General features: G+C 43.4%; 1 protein-coding gene across 10 annotated transcripts; it reads right to left on the reverse strand.

The window, feature by feature from the left end:
* Positions 1–218: 218 nt before the first annotated feature.
* Positions 219–21,765, reverse strand: sdr42e1 (short chain dehydrogenase/reductase family 42E, member 1). 10 transcript variants are annotated; one of them, XM_072279858.1, is made up of 7 exons: positions 21,177–21,765; positions 19,347–19,411; positions 16,490–16,576; positions 8,582–8,664; positions 7,430–7,526; positions 5,085–5,182; positions 219–2,920 (listed from the first exon to the last, which is right to left on the reverse strand). In XM_072279858.1, exons 6-7 carry the CDS (start codon positions 5,156–5,158, stop codon positions 1,822–1,824), a joined length of 1,173 nt encoding a protein of 390 aa, XP_072135959.1. In that variant the 5' UTR covers positions 5,159–5,182; positions 7,430–7,526; positions 8,582–8,664; positions 16,490–16,576; positions 19,347–19,411; positions 21,177–21,765; the 3' UTR covers positions 219–1,821. The 10 variants fall into 10 exon arrangements, with proteins under 10 accessions (XP_072135959.1, XP_072135958.1, XP_072135963.1 ...); XM_072279857.1 differs by lacking the exon at positions 7,430–7,526 and having other exon boundaries at positions 21,177–21,764; XM_072279862.1 differs by lacking the exons at positions 7,430–7,526; positions 19,347–19,411 and having other exon boundaries at positions 21,177–21,764.
* Between the last annotated feature and the right edge of the window lie 393 nt (positions 21,766–22,158).

Raw genomic sequence — 22,158 nt, forward strand, 5'->3', positions numbered from 1 at the left:
GAAATATGAGGTGCATACATTTTCAACTAGTTAAGGTACTTGATGATTAATGGAGACCTGTTTCCATATTGAATCTCACTATTTTTCATATTAAAAACACAATACACAAAATAGTCATCTAATCTATTAAACAGAAATTTGCAAGATAAATTTATTATTAATAAATGCAACATTTTACATAAATACCTTTAAAAATGCTACATATTAACAATATAACTTTTTGCTATAGGTTTGCCTGACAATCATTTTTATTTTAAAATGCAGCATTGTACCTACACAGAAATTATTACTAAACATTAGTCCATCAAATTATCTTGCTTGTTTACCTCCTTTACTATTAGTGCAAATATTGCATACAAAAATAATTGCTAGAAATTACCAGAAATCTAAAATAAAAATTGTTAAAAAACCCAGATTTGCCTTTCCTTGAGTTACATGATAAAATCCAAAAGATCTGCCAAATTCCCTTCAGCTAATAATATAATCTTTGCTGCATATGTTTTCATATCATCAAGGTCTCTCACTTCTGCTTAACTGTAAAAAATGCTCTCAACTATTTTAAAATTCATATATATTATTCATCAAAGTGATTTAAGTTTATGCAAAGTATTGTGAAGAAGATGGCTTATGTCAGGCTCAACACTGCAACTGGTTATTGCATTCAGCTAATAACTGGAAGGCTAGTGACTGAGTTCACTCAGATTAGACATTGAGTTTTTTTTTGGTGGTACAATGGCATAATAGTGGTGCTACTGTTGTATGGCTCCAGCGACCCAGCTTCAATCCTGACTCCCAGTACACAGTTCATTTGCTCCTCCTGTGACTCGAGCATTTGACAGGTGCTCATTTCCTCCTACATCTCAAGGATGTGCTGGTCAGTAGGTTAATTGCTTGCAGAAAGATCATTTGTACTGGAGGTGGGTAGCAGTAGATTCAAGGTAAAGTTAATAGGCATATAAAAGAGAATAGGTTTCAGGGAACTAAGTGAGGAAATGAGACAAATGGGAATTTCTGGAGAGCTGCCATAGGTTTAATAGGCCAAGTGGCCTTCATGCCATTTGGAATACAAAAATGAGAGAAGTTACTTATTTTAAATGCTATTTAAAAAATAAATAATATAAAATATCTTTTTAAATTAATATTCCACTTTTTGTTATCCATTAATTCCATTAGAGAGAGATTTCATTAAATTCCTTGAGTTTATTAGAATGTTTCTACATTTTTCTATTTCAACATATAAATATATTCCTTATAATTATGATAGACAAACTGTAAAGCAATAATAGCTTCAAACCAATCAGATTACAAGTCAGGAATGCTTGTCTGGATGAATGCAGCTCCAGCAATGCTTATGGAGTTTGGTACGATTGAGCAAAATAGCTCTCAACTGGTCTCCCTTCAACCTCAATTAACATTCATTCCCTTTGCCATTGGCTCACTGAGGATGCAGTATGTACCATCTATGCTTATGGTTATTGAGTTACTGACCTCAGCTAGTTTAACAACATCTCCAACCCTTCCAACAAGGAGGGCAAAGGCAGCAGGCACTAGGAACACCATTGCCTGTTTATTTCATAGCATCTAAGTTCTTATTCCCCTTCTGACCGCAACTTTTCTTCCCACTAACTTATCTTGACGGGAAAATTTAAACAAGGTAACTCTCATGAGCTCAGTCTGTCAGATAATTGAAGCTCATTGTATCATGAAAATACAATGAAGTCATGTTGTTTCCTCTATTTTCAAACCCATGTCAAATTTCAAACTTTACCAGTAAACTCTGAGCTGTAAGGAACATTCAGCAAATACTAATTGCACAAAATATTATGCTGAAACAACAGGAAGCCAAGACATGATAACAAGCAACAGCAACAGTAAAAATATGACATCCGACATAAGGCGCCTAATGTTAAACTGCGATGATTTCCGCCCATGACCACGTGCTTTGAACCATTCCACTATTTCCAGAAAGCTGTGTTCCCTTGGATGGTACCCTAGATCTTTTCGAGCCTTCTGTATACTGAAATAATGAGTGACTCCTGTTTTATAGACTTCTGTGCGAGTTAGAAATGGTTGAAAATTATACATGTGACTAATAGAAAAATGAATGATTTCAGTTAGGAAAGCAAAGTAGTAAATCAGCCAGAGTGGCAGCCGAACTGTGGGGTATTTGTAGCCAAGGCCTTCCACCAAAGGTCTGAAAAATTCAAAGCTGTTCACTGGTTTGCCATCAGAGATAAAGTAAGCTTGGCCAGCCGCTACATAATTTTTTCCTCCTTTTAGAGCTTCTGATGCCAGTATTTCTGCAGAAACGAGGTTGTCAACATGGACAAACTCTACCAGAGAATCTGCTGCCCCATATACAAACTTGAAGAGTCCATTCTCTATATAATTAACCATCCTTGGAAGATGTCTTTGCTCACCAGGTCCATAGATGCCTGCCGGCCGGAGAGCACAAGTTCGTAACACGCCAGTGCCTTTCCTTAGCTTTGTGCTATTTGCATGTAGCACCTTCATCTCTGCTAAAGATTTGGTCCTTGAATAGTGATCTGGGTGAAGATGCAGTGGAAGATAAGGGAGTGATTCATCTCCATTTTCAATTACTTGGCCTCCAAACACAACATTGTATGTACTTGTATAAAGAAGCCTTGATATGCCATTAGTCAGGCATGCCTTGATTACGTTCTCTGTTCCTTTAAGATTGACATTTTCTATCAGCTTTATATTTAACTGCTCCCTTCCAGACATACCATATGAAGCTAAATGGAAAATACAATCTACATTCCTGAGTGCAGCCTCCACCTCCAGATAGTTGCAGATGTCTCCCTTTATGAAGCTCACTGCATCTGGCACTTCCTCTAAAGGACTGTGAATATCAAACAGAATCACCTTTCGGCCCATCTTCTGCAGGGTGCACCCCAATCTAAAACACAGAAAAAAGACAGCTTAAAGGTATTTGCTAAAACTAGTCTATAGAACATAGAACAGTACTGGCCCTTAAACCCATGATGTCATGCAAACCTTTTAATCTGCTCAAAGATCAATCTAATGCTTTCCTCCCACATCGCCCTTTCACTCAGAATCCTTTAGATCACTCTGTCTCTACCACTACTGTGCAACTGCATTCCACCCGCATAACTATGTGCTCTATTATTACAAAATAAATAGGGCACATAGCAGATGTACATTCTGAGTGGAATAGCGTTGAGACAGTGAAAGAAGTCTCTACATGCTGGTTATTAAGGAAAAGTGCATCCAAAAAAATCACAGGCGCTAAGAATTCCAGATCTTGACCAAGCTTTTGTAAAATCTACTGGAATAGAAAAGAATGTTTTCCAACAAAATTCTGCACAAAGCTTTTCTGAGAGTATATGAGTTGTAGGAAATGCTGGGAAAATACAGTCTAGGGATTGGAGTTAAGCAATGCTAAAGAGTGGGGTTATCACTTCTCTAAAAGGTTGCAAAGGAAAATAATGTGGGGAAGGTGTGAATGCAAGAGGATTCGCGTACAGGAGCAGGGAGGTACTACTGCAGTTGTACAAGGCCTTGGTGAGACCACACCTGGAGTATTGTGTGCAGTTTCGGTCCCCTAATCTGAGGAAAGACATCCTTGTCATAGAGGGAGTACAAAGAAGGTTCACCAGATTGATTCCTGGGATGGCAGGATGTTCATATGATGAAAGACTGATGAACTAGGCTTATACTCATTGGAATTTAGAAGATTGAGGGGGGATCTTATTGAAACGTATAAAATCCTAAAGGGATTGGACAGGCTAGATGCAGGAAGGTTGTTCCCGATGTTGGGGAAGTCCAGAATGAGGGGTCACAGTTTGAGGATAAAGGGGAAGCCTTTTAGGACCGAGATGAGGAAAAACTTCTTCACACAGCGAGTGGTGAATCTGTGGCATTCTCTGCCACAGGAAACAGTTGAGGCCAGTTCATTGGCTATATTTAAGAGGGAGTTAGATATGGCCCTTGTGGCTAAAGGGATCGGGAGTATGGAGGGAAGGCTGGTACAGGGTTCTGAGTTGGATGATCAGCCATGATCATACTGAATGGCAGTGCAGGCTCAAAGGGCCGAATGTCCTACTCCTGCACCTATTTTCTATGTTTCTATGAAAGAAAAGTACAAGTTTTGATGGGCCTTTTTACTCCATATTTATGATTTTTTATTGCTACCTCATCGCATTGGTGACTTCTATATCATTCAGTTAACCATGTAAAGCAGAGTGTAGGTATTGAATGTGGGCACGTGGCCAAGTGGTTAAGGCATTGGACTAGCGACCTGAAGGTCGTGAGTTCAAGCCCCAGCCGAGGGAACGTGTTGTGTCCTTGAGCAAGGCACTTAATCACACATTGCTCTGCGATGACACCGGTGCCAAGCTGTATGGGTCCTAATGCCCTTCCCTTGGACAACATTGGTGTCGTGGAGAGGGGGGACTTGCAGCATGGGCAACTGCTGGTCTTCCATACAACCTTGCCCAGGTGAAGACTTTCCAGGTGCAGATCCATGGTCTTGCAAGACTAATGGATGCCTTTAGTTTAGGTATTGAATATCTCAATATTCATCAGTTACTCCAGCAGGCAGATTTTGCATCCACTAGAACCTTTAGAATATCTAATTGCAGATAAAGGTTACTAGAATTTTTAACAATCCTAATGTGCTTTGAATTTTATGTCTTTGCTAATGTTACGTGATAGTTTTTCCTATCCTTCAACTGTGAACTGATAGCGAACTGATAATCAAACAGGAATCAATTCATCTGATGAAAAATTTGAGAACAACCAAACAGGAAAATGGAATCCATTAAATGTTGTCTTGTTATTCCACTACTGTTAATAGACTAAACGTACTTTAAATTATCTAATTTTGTTTCCTGCCAAGAAATTTTGAAATAGCAGAACGCTCGGAAACAAAATAGCACATAACCACAACTGTGAATGGGGTTTTTTTACTTTGCACAATGTAAAGGCAAATTCCCGGCACAGAAACATCCTTTTAAAATGTAATTATTATTTGTCAGTTTCCAACTGAAACTACAATATGTAATTATAGTTTAACTCTAATATATCATGAAGGGTCTTACCTGCAGCCTAAATAACCTCCTCCACCAGTTATCAGAACTGTTTCAGGTGCTGTAATCTTTTCTGATGTCTCCATTGAGATTAAATGTCCAATACTGAGCTGTTTAAAATAAATGTAAATATCACTCCTCTAAAGGAAAAAAAATCACAATATCAGATATCGACAAATAACTTATCTAGAAATGGGCTTTTGGATTTATTGTAGAGAAGCAAGGGAAAGGGTTTGGTTATCAAACAGGAAAAAAAATCGTGTTCACCCTTCCTGCAGTCAGTTTAGCTATTGGGGATTTCTAACGTTAAGCAACAAAGACTTGGTTTGTAATTTAACAGAAACCAGATTGGATTGTTCTTACTAAAAACAAACCAGAACCAAGGAAGAAAGTAAAATACTTATTTGAAGAACATTTTTTTAACATACTAAACAAAATAAATATTAGGATATAAAAAAGACTGGTGCAGAAGTTGAGATATAATGATGTCATATACAAAAAACAACATTCTACACTGCCAGAGAGCATCCACACATCAATCATTACTCAAGGAAATCTGCAAATGCTTTAAATTTAAGTAACACACAACAAAGTTGCTGGTGAATGCAGCAAGCCAGGCAGCATCTCTAGGAAGAGGTACAGTCGACGTTTCGGGCCCAGATCCTTCGTCAGGACTAACTGAAAGAAGAGCTAGTAAGAGATTTGAAAGCGAGAGGAGGATGGGGAGATCCAAAATGATAGGAGAAGAGATTTCTGACACCTCCCTCCCCTTTCTAGGTACTTCTGTCTCTATCTCTGGAGACAGCTTATCTACTGATGTCTACTATAAGCCTACTGACTCACAGCTATCTGGACTATTCTTCTCCTCACCCTCTCTTGCAAAAATGCCATCCCCTTGCAATTCCTCCGTCTCCACCGCATCTGCTTTCAGGATGAGGCTTTTCATTCCAGGACCAGGGAGATGTCCTTTTTTAAAGAAAGGGGCTTCCCTTCCTCCACCATCAACTCTGCTCTCAAACGCATCTCCCCCATTTCACGCACATCTGCTCTCACTCCAACCTCCCGCCACCCCACTAGGAATAGGGTTCCCCTTGTCCTCACCTACCACCCCACTAGCCTCCGGGTCCAACATATTATTCTCTGTAACTTCCGCCACCTCCAACGGGATCCCACCACCAAGCACAGCTTTCCCTCCCCCCCCTCTGCTTTCCCCAGGGATCGCTCCCTACGCAACTCCCTTGTCCATTCGTTCCGCCCCATCCCTCCCTACAGATCTCCCTCCTGGCGCTTATCCGTGTAAGCGGAACAAGTGCTCCACATGCCCTTACACTTCCTCCCTTACCACCATTCAGGGCCCCAGAGAGTCCTTCCAGGTGAGGCGACACTTCACCTGTGAGTTGGCTAGGGTGATATACTGCGTCCGGTGCTCCCGATGTGGCCTTCTGTATATTGGCAAGACCCGACGCAGACTGAGAGATCATTTCACTGAATACCTACGCTCTGTCCGCCAGAGAAAGCAGGATCTCCCAGTGGCCACACGTTTTAATTCCGCATCCCATTCCCATTCTGATATGTCTATCCATGGCCTCCTCTACTGTAAAGATGAAGCCACACTCAGGTTGGAGCAACAACACCTTATATTCATCTGGGTAGCCTCCAACCTGATGGCATGAACATTGACTTCTCAAACTTCCACTAATGCCCCACCTCCCCCTCGTCCCCATCCATTAATTATTTATATACACACATTGTTTTTCTCTCTCTCCTTTTCCTCCCTCTGTCTCTCTCACTATACCCCTTGCCCATCCTCTGGGGTTTTCCCCCCTCCTCCTTTTCTTTCTCCCCGGGCCTCCTGTCCCTTGATCCTCTCATATCCCTTTTGCCAATCAGCTGTCCAGCTCTTGGCTCCATCCCTCCCCCTCCTGTCTTCTCCTATCATTTTGGATCTCCCCCTCCCCCTCCCACTTTCAAATCTCTTACTATCTCTTCTTTCAGTTAGTCCTGACGAAGGGTCTCGGCCCGAAATGTCGACTGTACCTCTTCCTAGAGATGCAGCCTGGCCCGCTGCGTTCACCAGCAACTTTGCTGTGTGTTGCATCAACCATTACTGTTTGGTTTGGTGCAGCACCTTCGTACAATATACGAAAACTGCTAGAAACTGTCAGGTTAGCTGGCTGCAGTCTACCATCACTGCAAGACCTCAATGTGCCCAGGACAAAGAACTTTAAAACATCTTACAAGTTTCTTTCCCCAGGCAGTTAATTTGATCAACCACTCTTGTTAGCCCTCACATCCTCTCTGTTACCCCAGTCACTGCACTGTATTCACTTCAAACCAATTTTTATAATGTTGCTTACATTGTACTATATGCTGGTATTTATGCACATTTTATTCCATATCCATACTTTATTTTGAGATATAGCCTTCAAAGTTCATCTGAGGTCTCCAGGAAAACTAAAATAAGATCAGGACATTGCTGTCAAACATTTGAGAATAAAAACCACAACATGTATAAATTACGTCTTTCTTAGGACATCTTCAAGGAGCGGTGTCTCAGAAAGGCTGCATTCATTATTAAGGACCCCCAGCACCCAGGACATGCCCTTTCCTCGTTGTTACCATCTGATAGGAGGTACAGAAATCTGAAGGCACACACGCAGCATTTCAGGAACACTTCTTCCCCTCTGCCATTTAATTCCTAAATGGTCCATAAACACTACCTCACTTTTTTAATATATATAGTGGTATGCAAAAGTTTGGGCACCCCTGGTCAAAATTTCTGTTACTGTGAAAAGCTAAGCGAGTAAAAGGCAACCTGAATTCCAAAAGGCATAAAGTTAAAGATGTCACATTTCTTTAATGTTTTGTTTGGGGGATGTTCACCCATTCTTTCTTGCAAAAGGTTTCTAGTTCTGTGAAGTTCTTGGGCCATCTTGCATGCACTGCTCTTTTGAGGTCTATCCACAGATTTTCGATGATGTTTAGGTCAGGGGACTATGAGGGCCATGGCAAAACCTTCAGCTTGCGCCTCTTGAGGTAGTCCATTGTAGATTTTGAGGTGTGTTTAGGATCATTATCCTGTTGTAGAAGCCATCCTCTTTTCATCTTCAGCTTTTTTTTTAAACAGACAGTGTGATGTTTGCTTCCAGAATTTGCTGGCATTGAATTCATTCTTCCCTCTACCAGTGAAATGTTCCCGTTCCACTGGCTGCTACACAAGCCCAAAGCATGATCGATTCACCCCCGTGCTTAACAGTTGGAGAAGCATTCTTTTCATGAAATACTGCACCCTTTTTTCTCCAAACATACCTTTGCTCATTGCGGCCAAAATTCAGCGTCAGAAGTTTGCAAAGGAACTTCTAAACAAGCCTGATGCATTTTGGAAACAAGTCCTGTGGACTGATGAGGTTAAAATAGAACTTTTTGGTCGCAATGAGCAACAACAGGATGAAAAGAGTTGAAAGGCTCTTAGCTGGCTACAAAGAGCGTTTACAAGCTGTGATACTTGCCAAAGGGGGTGTTACGAAGTACTGACTATGCAGGGTGCCCAAACTTTTGCTTCAAGCCCTTTTCCTTTTTTGTTATTTTGAAGCTGTAAAAGATGGAAACAAAAAAGTAATCTTGCTTAAAACATTAAAGAAACGTGTCATCTTTAACTCTATGCCTTTTGGAAATCAGCTCATCTTTTACTCACTTAGCTATTCACAGTAACAGAAATTTTGACCAGGGGTGCCCAAACTTTTGCATGCCACTATATTATTTCTGTTTTTGCACAATTTTTAATCTATTCAATATACACATACTGTAATTGACTTACTTATTTATTTTTACTCTTTTTCTTCTATGTTATATATTGCATTGAACTGCTGCTGCTAAGTTGACAAATTTAACAAATGCAACAAGTACCTTCAACAGACTGGCCAGTTGATACCTGTAATACTTAACCTAGAGATACAAGAGATTGCAGATGCTGTAATCTGAAGCCAAAAAAAAAAAAAAAAAAAAAAAAAAAATCGGTAGAAGGAACTCAGCAGGTCAAGCAGCAGCAGCATCTGTGGAGGTAAAAGGGTTTCAAGAAGAGACCCTGTATCAGGATTGCATGGAGATGGCCAATACCTGGATGTGGAGACTGGTAAGGTGAAAGCTGAGGTGCAATGGAAACTCCATCTCAGATTTGTCTTGGAAGAGGAGAGGAAGACCGTAGAAGAAATGTGAGAGGGCTCCAATGACCACAATAAAGGGGAAGCTACATTTTCCCAAAAATGCAGACTAACTTGTGAGTTTGTTGGGGTCATCTATTGCATCCGGTGCTCCTGGTGCAGCCTCCTCTACATCGGTGAAACCCGACACAGATTGGGGGACCGCTTCGTCGAGCACCTCCGCTCCATCCGCCAAAACAGACAGGATCTCCCAGTAGCCACCCACTTCAACTCTGCTTCCCACTCCCATTCAGATATGTCCATACATGGCCTCCTCTACTGCCATGATGAGGCTAAACTCAGGTTGGAGGAGCAACACCTCATATACTGTCTAGGTAGTCTCCAGCTCCTTGGTATGAACAAAGAATCCTCCAACTTTTGGTAATTCCCACCCCCTCCCTTCCCCTATCCCTATATCACTCTGCCCCCTCCCCCAGCTGCCTACCACCTCCCTCTTGGTTCTGCCTCCTTCTACTACCCATTGTGTTTTTCCCTATTCTTTCTTCACCTTTCCTGCCTATCACCTCCCTGCCTCCCTTCCCTCACCCCTTTATCTTTCCCCTTACTGGTTTTTCACCTGGAACCTACCAGCCTTCTCCTTCCCACCCTCCCCCCACCTTTTTTATAGGGCCTCTGCCCCTTCCCCCTGCAGTCCTGACAAAGGGTTCCGGCCCGAAACGTGGTCCAATCTTTTCCACGGATGCTGCCTGACCTGCTGAGTTCCTCCAGCATGTTATGAGTGTTGCTTTGACCCCAGCATCTGCAGATTATTTTGTGTTTACAATTCCCTCCTAAACAGATATACTGTTTTGGATACTGTTGGGAGAGATGTCTCATCAGGGGAAGGCAGCAGCAGCTGAGTTCATGGCACCAGGGGTGGCTCTACAGCACAGGAGGGAAGGAAAAGGAGTGGGAGCACTATAGTGATAGGGGATTCGATTGTAAGGGGAATAGATAGGCCGCAAATGAGACTCCAGGAGGGTATGATGCCTCCCTGGTGCAAGGGTCAAGGATGTCTCTGAGCGGTTGCAGGATATTCTGGAGTGGGGGGGTAAACAGCCAGTGGTCGTGGTGCACATAGGTACCAACGATATAGGTAAAAAAAAAAAAAAAAACGGGATGAGGTCCTACAAGGTGAATTTAGGGAGTTAGGAGATAAACTAAAAAGTAGGACCACAAAGGTTATAATCTCTGGATTACTACCAGTGCCACGTGCTACTCAGAGTAGAAATAGGAGGATATTTCAGATGAATATGTGGCTTGAAAAATGGTGCAATGGGGAGGGATTCAAATTTCTGGGGCATTGGAACCAGTTCTGGAGGAGGTGGGACCGGTACAAACAGGACGGTCTGCACCTGGGCTGGACTGGAACCAATGTCCTAGGGGGAGTGTTTGCTACTGTTGTTCAGGAGGATTTAAACTAATGTGACAGGGGGATGGGAAGAAGTGCAGAGAGACAGAGGGGTGTAAAATAAGGGTAGAAGCAAAAAGTAGTAAGGTGAAAAGTAAAAGTGGCAGGCCGGCAAATCCAGGGCAAAAATCAAAAAGGGTCGCTTTTCAACGTAATTATATAAGGGGTAAGAGTGTTGTAAAAGCAAGCCTGAAAGCTCTGTGTGTCAATGCAAGGAGCATTCGTAACAAGGTGGATGAATTGAATGTGCAGATAGTTATTAATGAATATGATATAGTTGGGATCACAGAGACATGGCTCCAGGGTGACCAAGGATGAGAGCTCAACATTCAGGGATATTCAATATTCAGGAGGGATAGACATGAAAGAAAAGGAGGTGGGGTGGCATTGCTGGTTAGAGAGGAGATTAACGCAATGGAAAGGAAGGACATTAGCCAGGAGGATGTGGAATCGATATGGGTAGAGCTGCATACCACTAAGGGGCAGAAAACGCTGGTGGGAGTTGTGTACAGGCCACCTAACAGTAGTAGTGAGGTTGGGGATGGCATTAAACAGGAAATTAGAAATGCATGCAATAAAGGAACAGCAGTTATAATGGGTGACTTCAATCTACATATAGATTGGGTGAACCAAATTGGTAAGGGTGCTGAGAAAGAGGATTTCTTGGAATGTATGCAGGATAGTTTTCTGAACCAACATGTCGAGGAACCAACTAGAGAGCAGGCCATTCTAGACTGGGTATTGAGCAATGAGGAAGGGTTAGTTAGCAATCTCGTCGTGTGAGGCCCCTTGGGTAAGAGTGACTATAATATGGTGGAATTCTTCATTAAGATGGAGAGTGATATACTTAATTCAGTAACAAAGGTTCTGAACTTAAAGAAGGATAACTTTGAAGGTATGAGACGTGAATTAGCTGAGATAGACTAGCAAATGCTACTTAAAGGGTTGACGGTGGATATGCAATGGCAAGCATTTAAAGATCGCATGGATGAACGACAACAACTGTTCATCCCAGTTTGGCAAAAGAATAAACCAGGGGAGGTAGTGCACCCGTGGCTGACAAGGGAAATGAAGGATAGTATCAATTCTAAAGAAGAAACATACAAATTAGCCAGAAAAAGTGGCTCACCTGAGGACTAGGAGAAATTCAGAGTCCAGAACAGGAGGACAGAGGGCTTAATTAGGAAAGGGAAAAAAGATTATGAGAGAAAGCTGGCAGGGAACATAAAAACTGACTGTAAAAGCTTTTATAGATATGTGAAACGAAAAAGATTGGTTAAGACAAATGTAGGTCCCTTACAGTCAGAAACAGGTGAATTGATCATGGGGGAACAAGGACATGGCAGACCAACTGAATAACTACTTTGGTTCTGTCTTCACTAAGGAGGACATAAATAATCTTCCGGAAATAGTAGAGGACCGAGGGTCCAGTGAGATGGAGGAACTGAGGGAAATACATGTTAGTAGAGAAATGGTCTTAGGTAAATTGAAGGGATTAAAGGCAGATAAATCCCCAGGGCCACATGGCCTGCATCCCAGAGTGCTTAAGGAAGTAGCCCAAGAAATTGTGGATGCATTAGTGATAATTTTTCAAAACTCTTTAGATTCTGGATTAGTTCCTGAGGATTGGAGGGTGGCTAATGTAACCCTGCTTTTAAAAAAGGAGGGAGAGAGAAACCGGGGAATTATAGACCGGTTAGCCTGACATCGGTGGTGGGGAAAATGCTACAGTCAGTTATCAAAGATGTGATAACAGCACATTTGGAAAGCGGTGAAATTATCGGACAAAGTCAGCATGGACTTGTGAAAGGGAAATCATGTCTTGACGAATCTCATAGAATTTTTTGAGGATGTAACTAGCAGAGTGGATAGGGGAGAACCAGTGGATGTAGTATATTTGGATTTTCAAAAGGCTTTTGACAAGGTCCCACACAGGAGATTAGTGTGCAAACTTAAAGCACACAGTATTGGGGGTAAGGTATTGATGTGGATAGAGAATTGGTTGGCAGACAGGAAACAAAGAGTGGGAATAAATGGGACCTTTTCAGAATGGCAGGCGGTGACTAGTGGGGTATCGCAGGGCTCAGTGCTGGGACCCCAGCTGTTTACAATATATATTAACGACTTAGACGAGGGAATTAAATGCAGCATCTCCAAGTTTGCGGATGACACGAAGCTGGGTGGCAGTGTTAGCTGTGAGGAGGATGCTAAGAGGATGCAGGGTGACTTGGATAGGTTAGGTGAGTAGGCAAGTTCATGGCAGATGCAATTTAATGTGGATAAATGTGAGGTTATCCACTTTGGTGGCAAGAACAGGAAAACAGATTATTATCTGAATGGTGGCCGATTAGGAAAAGGGGAGGTGCAACGAGACCTGGGTGTCATTGTACACCAGTCATTGAAAGTGGGCATGCAGGTACAGCAGGCGGTGAAAAAGGCGAATGGTATGCTGGCATTCATAGCAAAAGGATTCGAGTACAGGAGCAGAGAGGTACTACTGCAGTTGTACAAGGCCTTGGTGAGACCACACCTGGAGTACTGTGCGCAGTTTTGGTCCCCTAATCTGTGGAAAGACATTCTTGCCATAGAGGGAGTACAAAGGTTCACCAGATTGATTCCTGGGATGGCAGGACTTTCATATGATGAAAGACTGGATCGACTAGGCTTATACTCTCTGGAATTTAGAAGATTGAGGGGGGATCTGATTGAAACGTACAAAATTCTAAAGGGCTTGGACAAGCTAGATGCAGGAAGATTGTTCCCGATGTTGGGTAAGTCGAGAACGAGGGGTCACAGTTTGAGGATAAAGGGGAAGCCTTTTAGGACCGAGATGAGGAAAAACTTCTTCACACAGAGAGTGGTGAATCTGTGGAATTCTCTGCCACGGGAAACAGTTGAGGCCAGTTCATTGGCTATATTTAAGAGGGAGTTAGATATGGCCCTTGTGGCTAAAGGGATCGGGGGTATGGAGAGAAGGCAGGTACAGGGTTCTGAGTTGGATGATCAGCAATGATCGTACTGAATGACGGTGCAGGCTCGAAGGGCCAAATGGCCTACTCCTGCACCTATTTTCTATGTTTCTATGTTTAGATGTAGGGGAGAATAGACTGGTCAAAAATCCAACAGGCTCCACTCCACTAACAATCATTTGCCTGCCATAACTTGATATCCTGAGCAACTCCTGAACCCCTTGATTTTCTACAACTCAAATTTACAGCCATGGGCACTTGTTTGGGCCTAAGCTACGCCTGAATTTTTACTGTCTCAAGTTTTACTTCTAAACTTACACTGATATCAGTCCCCAACTCTGCCTCCTGAATCAATGACTGTATTTGTCCCATCACACGCACTCCTACAGAACATCAATTTTATCACCCTCACTACTCAGTCCCACCCAACCTTCAAATTCAGCCTTTTTCTAACATCTCTGCTTTTCTACAGGTCTCAATTTTAGCAAACTAACCACTGATATTTAATACAAGCTCACTGAATCCCATAGCTACCTTCCCCACATTTCCTCCCACTCAGTCTCTCAAAAAGATGCCATCCATTTCTATCAGCAAGTTTAAGGTGGTGCTACCAAAGGCTTACTGGTAGTTGGAATGACGAGAAATTCAACTAAAAACATTAACTTTTCTGAAGAAAATTGTGGTAAACTATCACTACAAACAATGAAGAAGCAGGCGGAGGCGAAGCTGATTCGAAGGATGTGCCATGCAAGTGCATTGCAAAGTCAAAGCACAACATGTTCAAGATGGGGTCGCAGATGGAGTTGGCATTGAGTCGGAGTGAACAATTTGGGGAGGAGTCATTGCAGAATCGTTTCCATGCCCCCGCACCTAACCTGGGTGAGAGGTTGGATTGCTCCAAGCGCCAAGCCGATTTGGTGAGATCGAGAACAACTTTGGGCTGGGCGGCCCAAGCTTATCACTACACCAGGGTTTGGGTCCTATAGTGAGCCACTACCCGGATAATTTAAACGTCGCTCCAGATACACCAGAAAGCAAAAGTGTGACGATTGGAGGCGAGGGTCGGTCTGATTTCATTTGTTCTCCCGCTATGTTCATTCATCTCTCGGCAGTGAACTGCTCCGGCTGCTGTGCTACCAAGACCGAGGCTTAGGCCTACTCTGGCTGCTCCAGGAAGCAGATCCAAGGATTCAATCTGGTTTGGAATGCCATCCCTTGCTTCTATTGGTTGTATGATTGTGTTTTTTTCTTTCTGTGCGCAGTGGTTTTGGTCTTCCTTTTTTTTAAATTGGGTTCTTCAGGCAAGCAGACAAATCTCAAGGTGTATAATTCATATATTCTTTGATAATAAACGTACCTTGAATCTTGATGTCTGCACATCTTAAGTGAGCACGAAGCTGTCTGTTCCATGACAGCTGAAATATCTTATTTATGAAATGTGTTTTCCCCCCTACTGTGGTTAGTGGCGCCCTCATTTGCATCTCCAAAACATCTTGGACGTCTGTTCTCCCTCACTCCCAGAAAGAACAAACAGTTTCCTTGGTCATCAGCTTTCACCCTGACTGCCTCCACATCCAGCCTATTACCACCAGTCGCATCTTCACCTCCCCTGTCTGCTTTCCAAGGTGACCACTTCCTCCGTTGACTTCTAGATTGATTCATCCCTGGGAACCCAGCCAGCCCTCCCAGTCCTCTGGCATTCTCCCCTGCAAAAGCATTAGTTGAAACATTTGTTCCGATACTTCCTCCCTCAGCACCTAAATAGCCCCTCCAGGTGAGGTAAAGATTCACATATACCAACTCCAACCCATTGTACTGCATTTGGTGCTCTCAATGTAACCTCCTCTAGATCAGCAAAACCAAGTATAGAATAGGTGAACGTCATTCTGAACATTTGTGCTCTCTCCACAGTGACGATCTTGAGCTCCTGGTTGCATATCATTTCAACTTCCCTTTCCATATCAACGTGTCTGCCTTCACATACTTCCAGTACGATGGCGGCACACTCAGGGGTACAATCAAAAGCACATATGTTCCTCTTTTGTCTGCTTACGATCGCAAGTCACTGCTGGATACAAAAGATATCATACTGCAGGACTGTCCCATCAGGGAGTTGCTCGATAGCAGTAGTGTTGTGTTGTTGCATACCATTGTGCAATAAACAGAGTGAGTGATTATCTTTGATCACAGGACCCTGTTGGACACTGATACCGCAAATCTGTTTGATACGGAGGTAAGGGAGCTAACATTGCCTTGGTTGTGGTGAAGATTAGCCCTCAGCCGTGGGTCACCTTGGACACAGCAACTTACTGCAGCTGCCCAGGAAAGAGAGTACAGGCCTCTGCTGGGCAGGCTGGAATCGTGTTGGGTTGGGAGGGGGGGTGGCTCCACCCATTGGTGCTGCTCTCCATTGTTCACTCAGTGCTGTCCCCAGTGTTCACTCTGTGGAAGAATAAGTTGGGCCAGAACAATCTAGAGTCAGGCTACTCAGGAACTTGGGCTATATACTTTTTCTGAAATCATAACTAAATGTGCTATTTGTGTTAGTTGCTATTTGCAGTGTGCTGTGTGTTATTGGTAATATAATTTGCACCTTGGCCCCAGAGGAACGCCATTTTGTTTGGCTATATTCATGCATGGTTGAATGATCATTGAACTTGAACCATTACAGCTGAAACCAAGTATAAACTGGCCTTGGAGTGGGATAGGAGAAGACAGTACAGGGAAGTATTTAATTGGGAGAGGGGGAATTAGGCAGGAACTGGGGAGCATAAATTAGGAACAGATGGACTCATAAATACACAACACAAATGTGGAGGTTGATTAAGGAACACTTACTGAGGATTTTGGATAGGTCTGTCCCAATGAGATAGGGAAAAGAATGGGAGAGTGAAGGAACCATGGTTGACAAGTGATGTTGAAGATCTGCAAGAGGAAAAAATAAGTTTATTTAAAGTTTAAGAAGCAAGAATCAGACAGAGCTCTAGAGAGTTACAAGGTCGCCAGGTAGGAGCTTAAGAATGGAATTGTAAGAACTAGATGGGGGCATGAGAAGGCCTTAATGGGTAGGATAAAGGAAACCCCAAGGTGTTGTACACGTGAACAACAGGTGAAGATCGGACCAATCAAAGATAAAAGAGGAAAATTATGCCTGGAGCTGGAGAAGATAAAGAGGGTTCTTAATCAATACTTTGTTTCAGTAATCACCAGTGAGAGGGACCTTGACATCTGTGAGGACAGCGTAAAACAGGCTGATATGCCTGAAAGTGCTGACGTTAAGAAAGAGGATGAGCTAGTACTTCTGGGGAAAAAAAAAGTTAGGATAGCTAAATCCCCAGCACCAGACAGGGTATACCCCTATACCATTGGTTACTTTGGGAAACGAGGTGAGAGATTTCTACACCTTTGGCGATGATCTTTGTGCCATTTACAGATCACTGGAGGGTAGGGATTACCCTGAAAATTAGGCTACGTCCACACTAGACGGGATAATTTTGAAAATACTGGTTTCGAGTGAGAACAACAGGGGTCCACAACAAGAGTTTTTCAAAATATCTCTGTCCACATTAGAACAGATATTTGGGTGAATCTCCTCCTACTGGCATGCACAGGACACACAGAAAACAAGCAAAGAGGAAACAGTATACTTGGTGCACGTTTGTCCAGTTACAGACTAGAAAAACTTTAAAGGAATTGCTCTTGGCTCTCGCGCAGGAGGACTTAAAACTAAAAAACAACAAATACTGGAGCATATGGAGGCAACCGTCAGGGAGTTCACGGACAGTACCACCCGGCTGACGACGAACATTGAAAAACTGACTAACTCTGTTGCATTAATAAAGCACCTTGTTAAATGTATAAAACATGTCTGCATCAGTGTTATCTTGTATTTCCATACAACATTACATTAGGCTGTTACACATCTATTGTCAGAGAAGTACTTGCATAAATAGGTAAACCACCTTCATACAAGCAAGGACAGAAAACAGGGCAAAGTGAGTATACTCATTTATTCAGTAAGCTATGGGTCAAAGTATTTGGTGAGTACATTTCTAACTCTTCTGGCTTCAGTCTCTTTGCTGTCTGTTCTGAAATTGTTAGGCTGTGTGGGGGGTTGCATTCAAGAAAACAATGAAATGCCGCACTGCCGTCATCTGTTCCGGCACGTCGTGACAGCGTTTTTAACTAGTCAAAAAAGCTCACTTTACAATTTAAGTCTCACGCCGTTCACACCGACTGTGCGTTATAACAGCCGTCCGGCAGTGCTTGCGCAGTACCAAGCAGAAGCAGAAAAAGCATTGTTGTTGTGGTGTTGTCATGACAGCATTTTTAAATCTCTCCGTTTACCCTGTCCACACTACAACGCACAACAATCATTTTCAAATTCACACACTCTGGAGAGTGTTTTAGAAAAGCTCAGTTTTCAGGGGATGAAAACGCCCGTTTCAATGTGGACGGAGGGTCAAAATGAAGAGAAAAAGCTTTGTTTTCAAAATTATCCGGCGTAGTGTGGACATAGCCTTAGACTAAATCTCACTTCAGTGGTAAGCAAATTATTGGAGAAGATTCTTAGAGACCGGATTTACAAATATTTGCAGACACATAGTCTGATTAGTGATAGTCAGCCATGCCATTGAGAGGTGGAGGTTACGCCTAATGAACCTGATTGAACTCTTTGAGAATGTGACAAAGCACAATAATGAGTAGATGTGGTGTATTTCGATTTTAGTAAGGCGTTTGATAAGGTTCCCCATAGTAGGCTCATTCAGAAAGTCAGGATGCATGGGATCCAGGGAAACTTGGCTTGGCTGCATTGACAACAGAATTGCCTTGCCCATAGAAGGCAGAGGGTGGTAGCAGATGGAAAGTATTCTACCTGAAAATCAGTGACCAAAGGAATGGCTATGGTTTTGCTTTGAGTCGGTGGACTGGACTGTGTTCGAGGACTCAGAGGATCTGAATGAATACACCACAGTTGTCGCAGACTTTATAAAAACAGTTGTAGATGACTGTGTCCCCACAAAATCATTCAAAGTCTTCCCCAAACAGAAGCTCTGATGAGCTATGCGATCCGTAATCTGCTAAAGGCCAGATAAGTGGCATTCAAATCCACTGACCAAGTAAGATACAGGAGGTCCAGGTACAATCTCTGGAAAGCCATCTCATTAGAAAAGTGTCCATTCCATACAAAACTTGAATCACTGAAGGATGCTCAACAGCTGTGGCAGGGCCTGAATGCTATTATCTCTTACAAAGTGAAACCAAATTAACATAGATGACAGCAAGGGCTTGCTCCCAGATGAGTTTGTTTCCTTCTATGCTCGCTTTGACTATCAAAACATGGAAAAACTTCCATTAACTCCCACAGCCCCTGATGACCCGGTAATTTCAGTCAACGAGGCCAACATAAAAGCAGCCTTCAGCAGGGTGAACCCATGAAAAACATCCAGCCCAGATGGAGTACCTGGCCAACTACTACTAAGACCTGCATTAATCAACTGGATGGAGTGTTCACCGATGTCTTTAACCTCTCAATTCTACAATCTGAGGTACCCACCTGCTTCAGGCAGGCTTCAGTTATACTGGTGATTAGAAAGACATGGTAACCTGCCTCAGTGACTATCATCCAGAAGCACTTACATCTACTATGATCAAGTTCTTTCAGAGGTTGGTGATAAAATGTAGCAACTCCTACCTGAGAAGCAACTTAGGTCCACTGCAGATGTCATTTCATTGGCTCTTCCTGCAACCCTCGAACATCTGGACAGCAAAGATGCATACATCAGGATGCTCTTTATTGTTTACGGCTCAGCATTGAATACTACCATCCCCTCAAAACTAATCAATAAGATTCAAGACCTTGGCATTAAAACCTCCTTGTGCAACTGGATCCTCAATTTCCTCACTTGCAGACTCCAGTCAGTTTGGATTGGCAACAACATTTCTTCCACCATCTCCATCAGCACAGGTACACCACAAAACTGTATGCCCCTGCTCGACTCACTCTATATCTATGTCCGTAAGGCTCAGCACAGCTCCAATGCCATATTTAAGTTGGCTGAATCAAAGATGATGTCAAATCTGCATATAACAGGGAGACTGAAAATCTGGCTGAGTGGTGCCATAACAACCACTGTCAATAAGATCAAGGAGCTGATTATTGACTTAAGGAAGACGAAACAAGAGATCCATGAGCCAGTCCTCAATGAGGTATCAGAGGTGGACAGGGTCAGCAACTTTAAATTTCTTGGTGTTATCATTTCAGAGGATCTGTCCTGGGCCCAGCATTAAGTACCGTTATGAAAAAAGGACAATAGCGCCTCTACTTCTTTAGAGGTTTGCAAAGATTCGGCATGTCATCCAAAATTTTGACCAACTTCTTAAAATGTGTGGTAGAGAGTACATTGACTTGTTGGCCTGGTATGGAAACACCAAAGCCCCTTTCAATAGAAAATCCAACAAAAAGTAGTGGGTACAGCCCAGTCCATAATCAGTAAAGCCCTTCCCACCATGGAGCACATCTAGACAGATTGCTGTCACATCATCAATGACCCCCACAACACAGGACACATTCTCTTCTCACTGCTACCATCAGGTAGAAGGTACAGGAGTCTCACAGCCCATCCCACCAAATTCAGGAACAGTTATTATCCCTCAGCAGTCAGGCTCTTGAATCAGTTGCGATAACTTCACTCACCCTATCACTGAACCATTCCTAAAAACCTCTGGGCTCACTTTCCTGATGAAGAATCTCAGCCCAAAACATCAACTGTTTACTCTTTTTCATACATGCTGCCTGACCTGATTTCCTCCAGCAATTTTTTTGTATGTCCTGCATGGACTTCCAGCATCTGCAGATTTCCTTCTTTGACTCACTTTCAAACTGTTCATGTCATGTTCTCAAGTTATTTTTTTTCTTTTACATTTGCACAATTTGGTGTCTTTTGCACATTAGCTGCTTGCTTGTCCTGTTGGGTGTGGTCTTTCTTGAATTCTATTTTGTTTCTTTGATTTACTGAGCATGCCCTCAAGAAAATATGTCAGGGTTGTATATGGAGATTTTGACAACAAACTTAATTTTGAACATTGAATGACAGAAACACGAAGAGCTATGGAGGCAAGGGTTAGAGAGTAGGTTAAAAGGCTAGAACAACATGTGGGCCGAAGGGCCTGTACTTTGAAGTGCTGTGTTCTATGGATGAACAGTTCATACTCCAATTTCAGGTAACCTGCGCCCTGTGTTTTTTTTCGCTCTCCTGATCCGCCGTGGTTTCCCCCCAGCTTCACCAACCCCTCCACCTGACCCCCTTGTCTCCTGTTTATCGCTCACCAGCTACTTTGTTCAAGGCTCCTTCTTCCCCCCCGCCCCCACCAACTCACCCGATTCTACTGTCACCTCCCCTGCCCCAGTCTCAACCCTCCCCTTCAATACAGCGGCTCCCTTCCATCACATGCAGTCCCCATGCAGGATCTCCAACCGCAACGACGACCGCCCCTCTGTCCGCCCAGATGCCGCCAGACTCACCGGGTTTGCTCCGCTCCGGCTCACTTCCCCTCAGCCGCCGGCTGGCCGCCGCTTCCGGTCGGGTCACGTAGTCGGGCTCGGGCCGGTAACGACTGCAAACGCGCAGCCACACGGGAGCAGGCTGAGGGGACCCAGCGGCTCTGACAGCATCTGCTCAGCGAAATGATCGGGGGGGGGGTGGGGTGGCGTTTACATCCGTGTTTTTATCGTGGCTGGAGGAGATGCAAAATTAGTGAATCCGTTCGCGACGCTGCCAGCGGACCAATAAAACGTTTTGTTAATACTGCCAGACGAAATGACGGCACGACATGGCAGTAAGCGGCATTTTGCCTTGATCGAAGATGGCACGTGGCGGAGTGGCAGATGGTGATGCCTTGATCAAAGATGGCGCGGGTAGAGTTGATCAAAGCTGTTGGCCGTTGTGTGATTGACTGCTCAGCGCAGGGAATGCTGGGACAAGGATGGCGGGTAAACTGAAGGCTGCGGAGTACACGGCGGTACTGGCTGAGTTAACGGTTGTTAATGAAACTTTCGGTAGGTGAGGTGCGTCTGCTGGCGATGTTAGTCCAGAGCATTGCTTACAGGTGTATTTTTGGGATGTGGACGTCACTGGTAATATTTATTTAGTTAAATCTTACATCTGTCCCATAACGTGAGGGAGTAAAAATCTTTGCGTTATGACTCCGTTGCAGAGTACTGATATCTGAATTTATAAGTCAATAGCTTGTAGAAGGAATCTGTCCCGTAGTCTGTTGGTCCTGGCTTTAATGTTGCGGTACCGTTTGTCAAACGGAAGCAGCTGAAACAGTTTATGGATGGGGTGACTGGTGTCCCCGATGATCTTCCAGACTGTAGCGATGTGCTACACACAGCGCTAGAATAACCACACGGAGTCGGTGAGTTAGAGTTGCGATGAAAGAGATTTATTCAAACTTCGCTGCCTGCTTTAAAGCCCTCCCGTTCCCGCCCTCCCTGGGCGGGA

This window comes from Mobula birostris, chromosome 15 (assembly GCF_030028105.1).
Source record: "Mobula birostris isolate sMobBir1 chromosome 15, sMobBir1.hap1, whole genome shotgun sequence".
Classification (NCBI taxonomy): domain Eukaryota; kingdom Metazoa; phylum Chordata; class Chondrichthyes; order Myliobatiformes; family Myliobatidae; genus Mobula; species Mobula birostris.

Excerpts from the sequence above, each read along its gene's own strand:
- sdr42e1 (XM_072279855.1), bottom strand. The coding sequence starts at position 8,004 with ATGGCCCAAGAACTTCACAGAACTAGAAACCTTTTGCAAGAAAGAATG. Across the intron at positions 5,183-7,887 it reads TTATGCCTTTTGGAATTCAG|CTCAGTATTGGACATTTAAT; the intron begins GTTGCCTTTTAC and ends TATTTTAAACAG. Across the intron at positions 2,921-5,084 it reads GGAGGTTATTTAGGCTGCAG|ATTGGGGTGCACCCTGCAGA; the intron begins GTAAGACCCTTC and ends TCTGTGTTTTAG.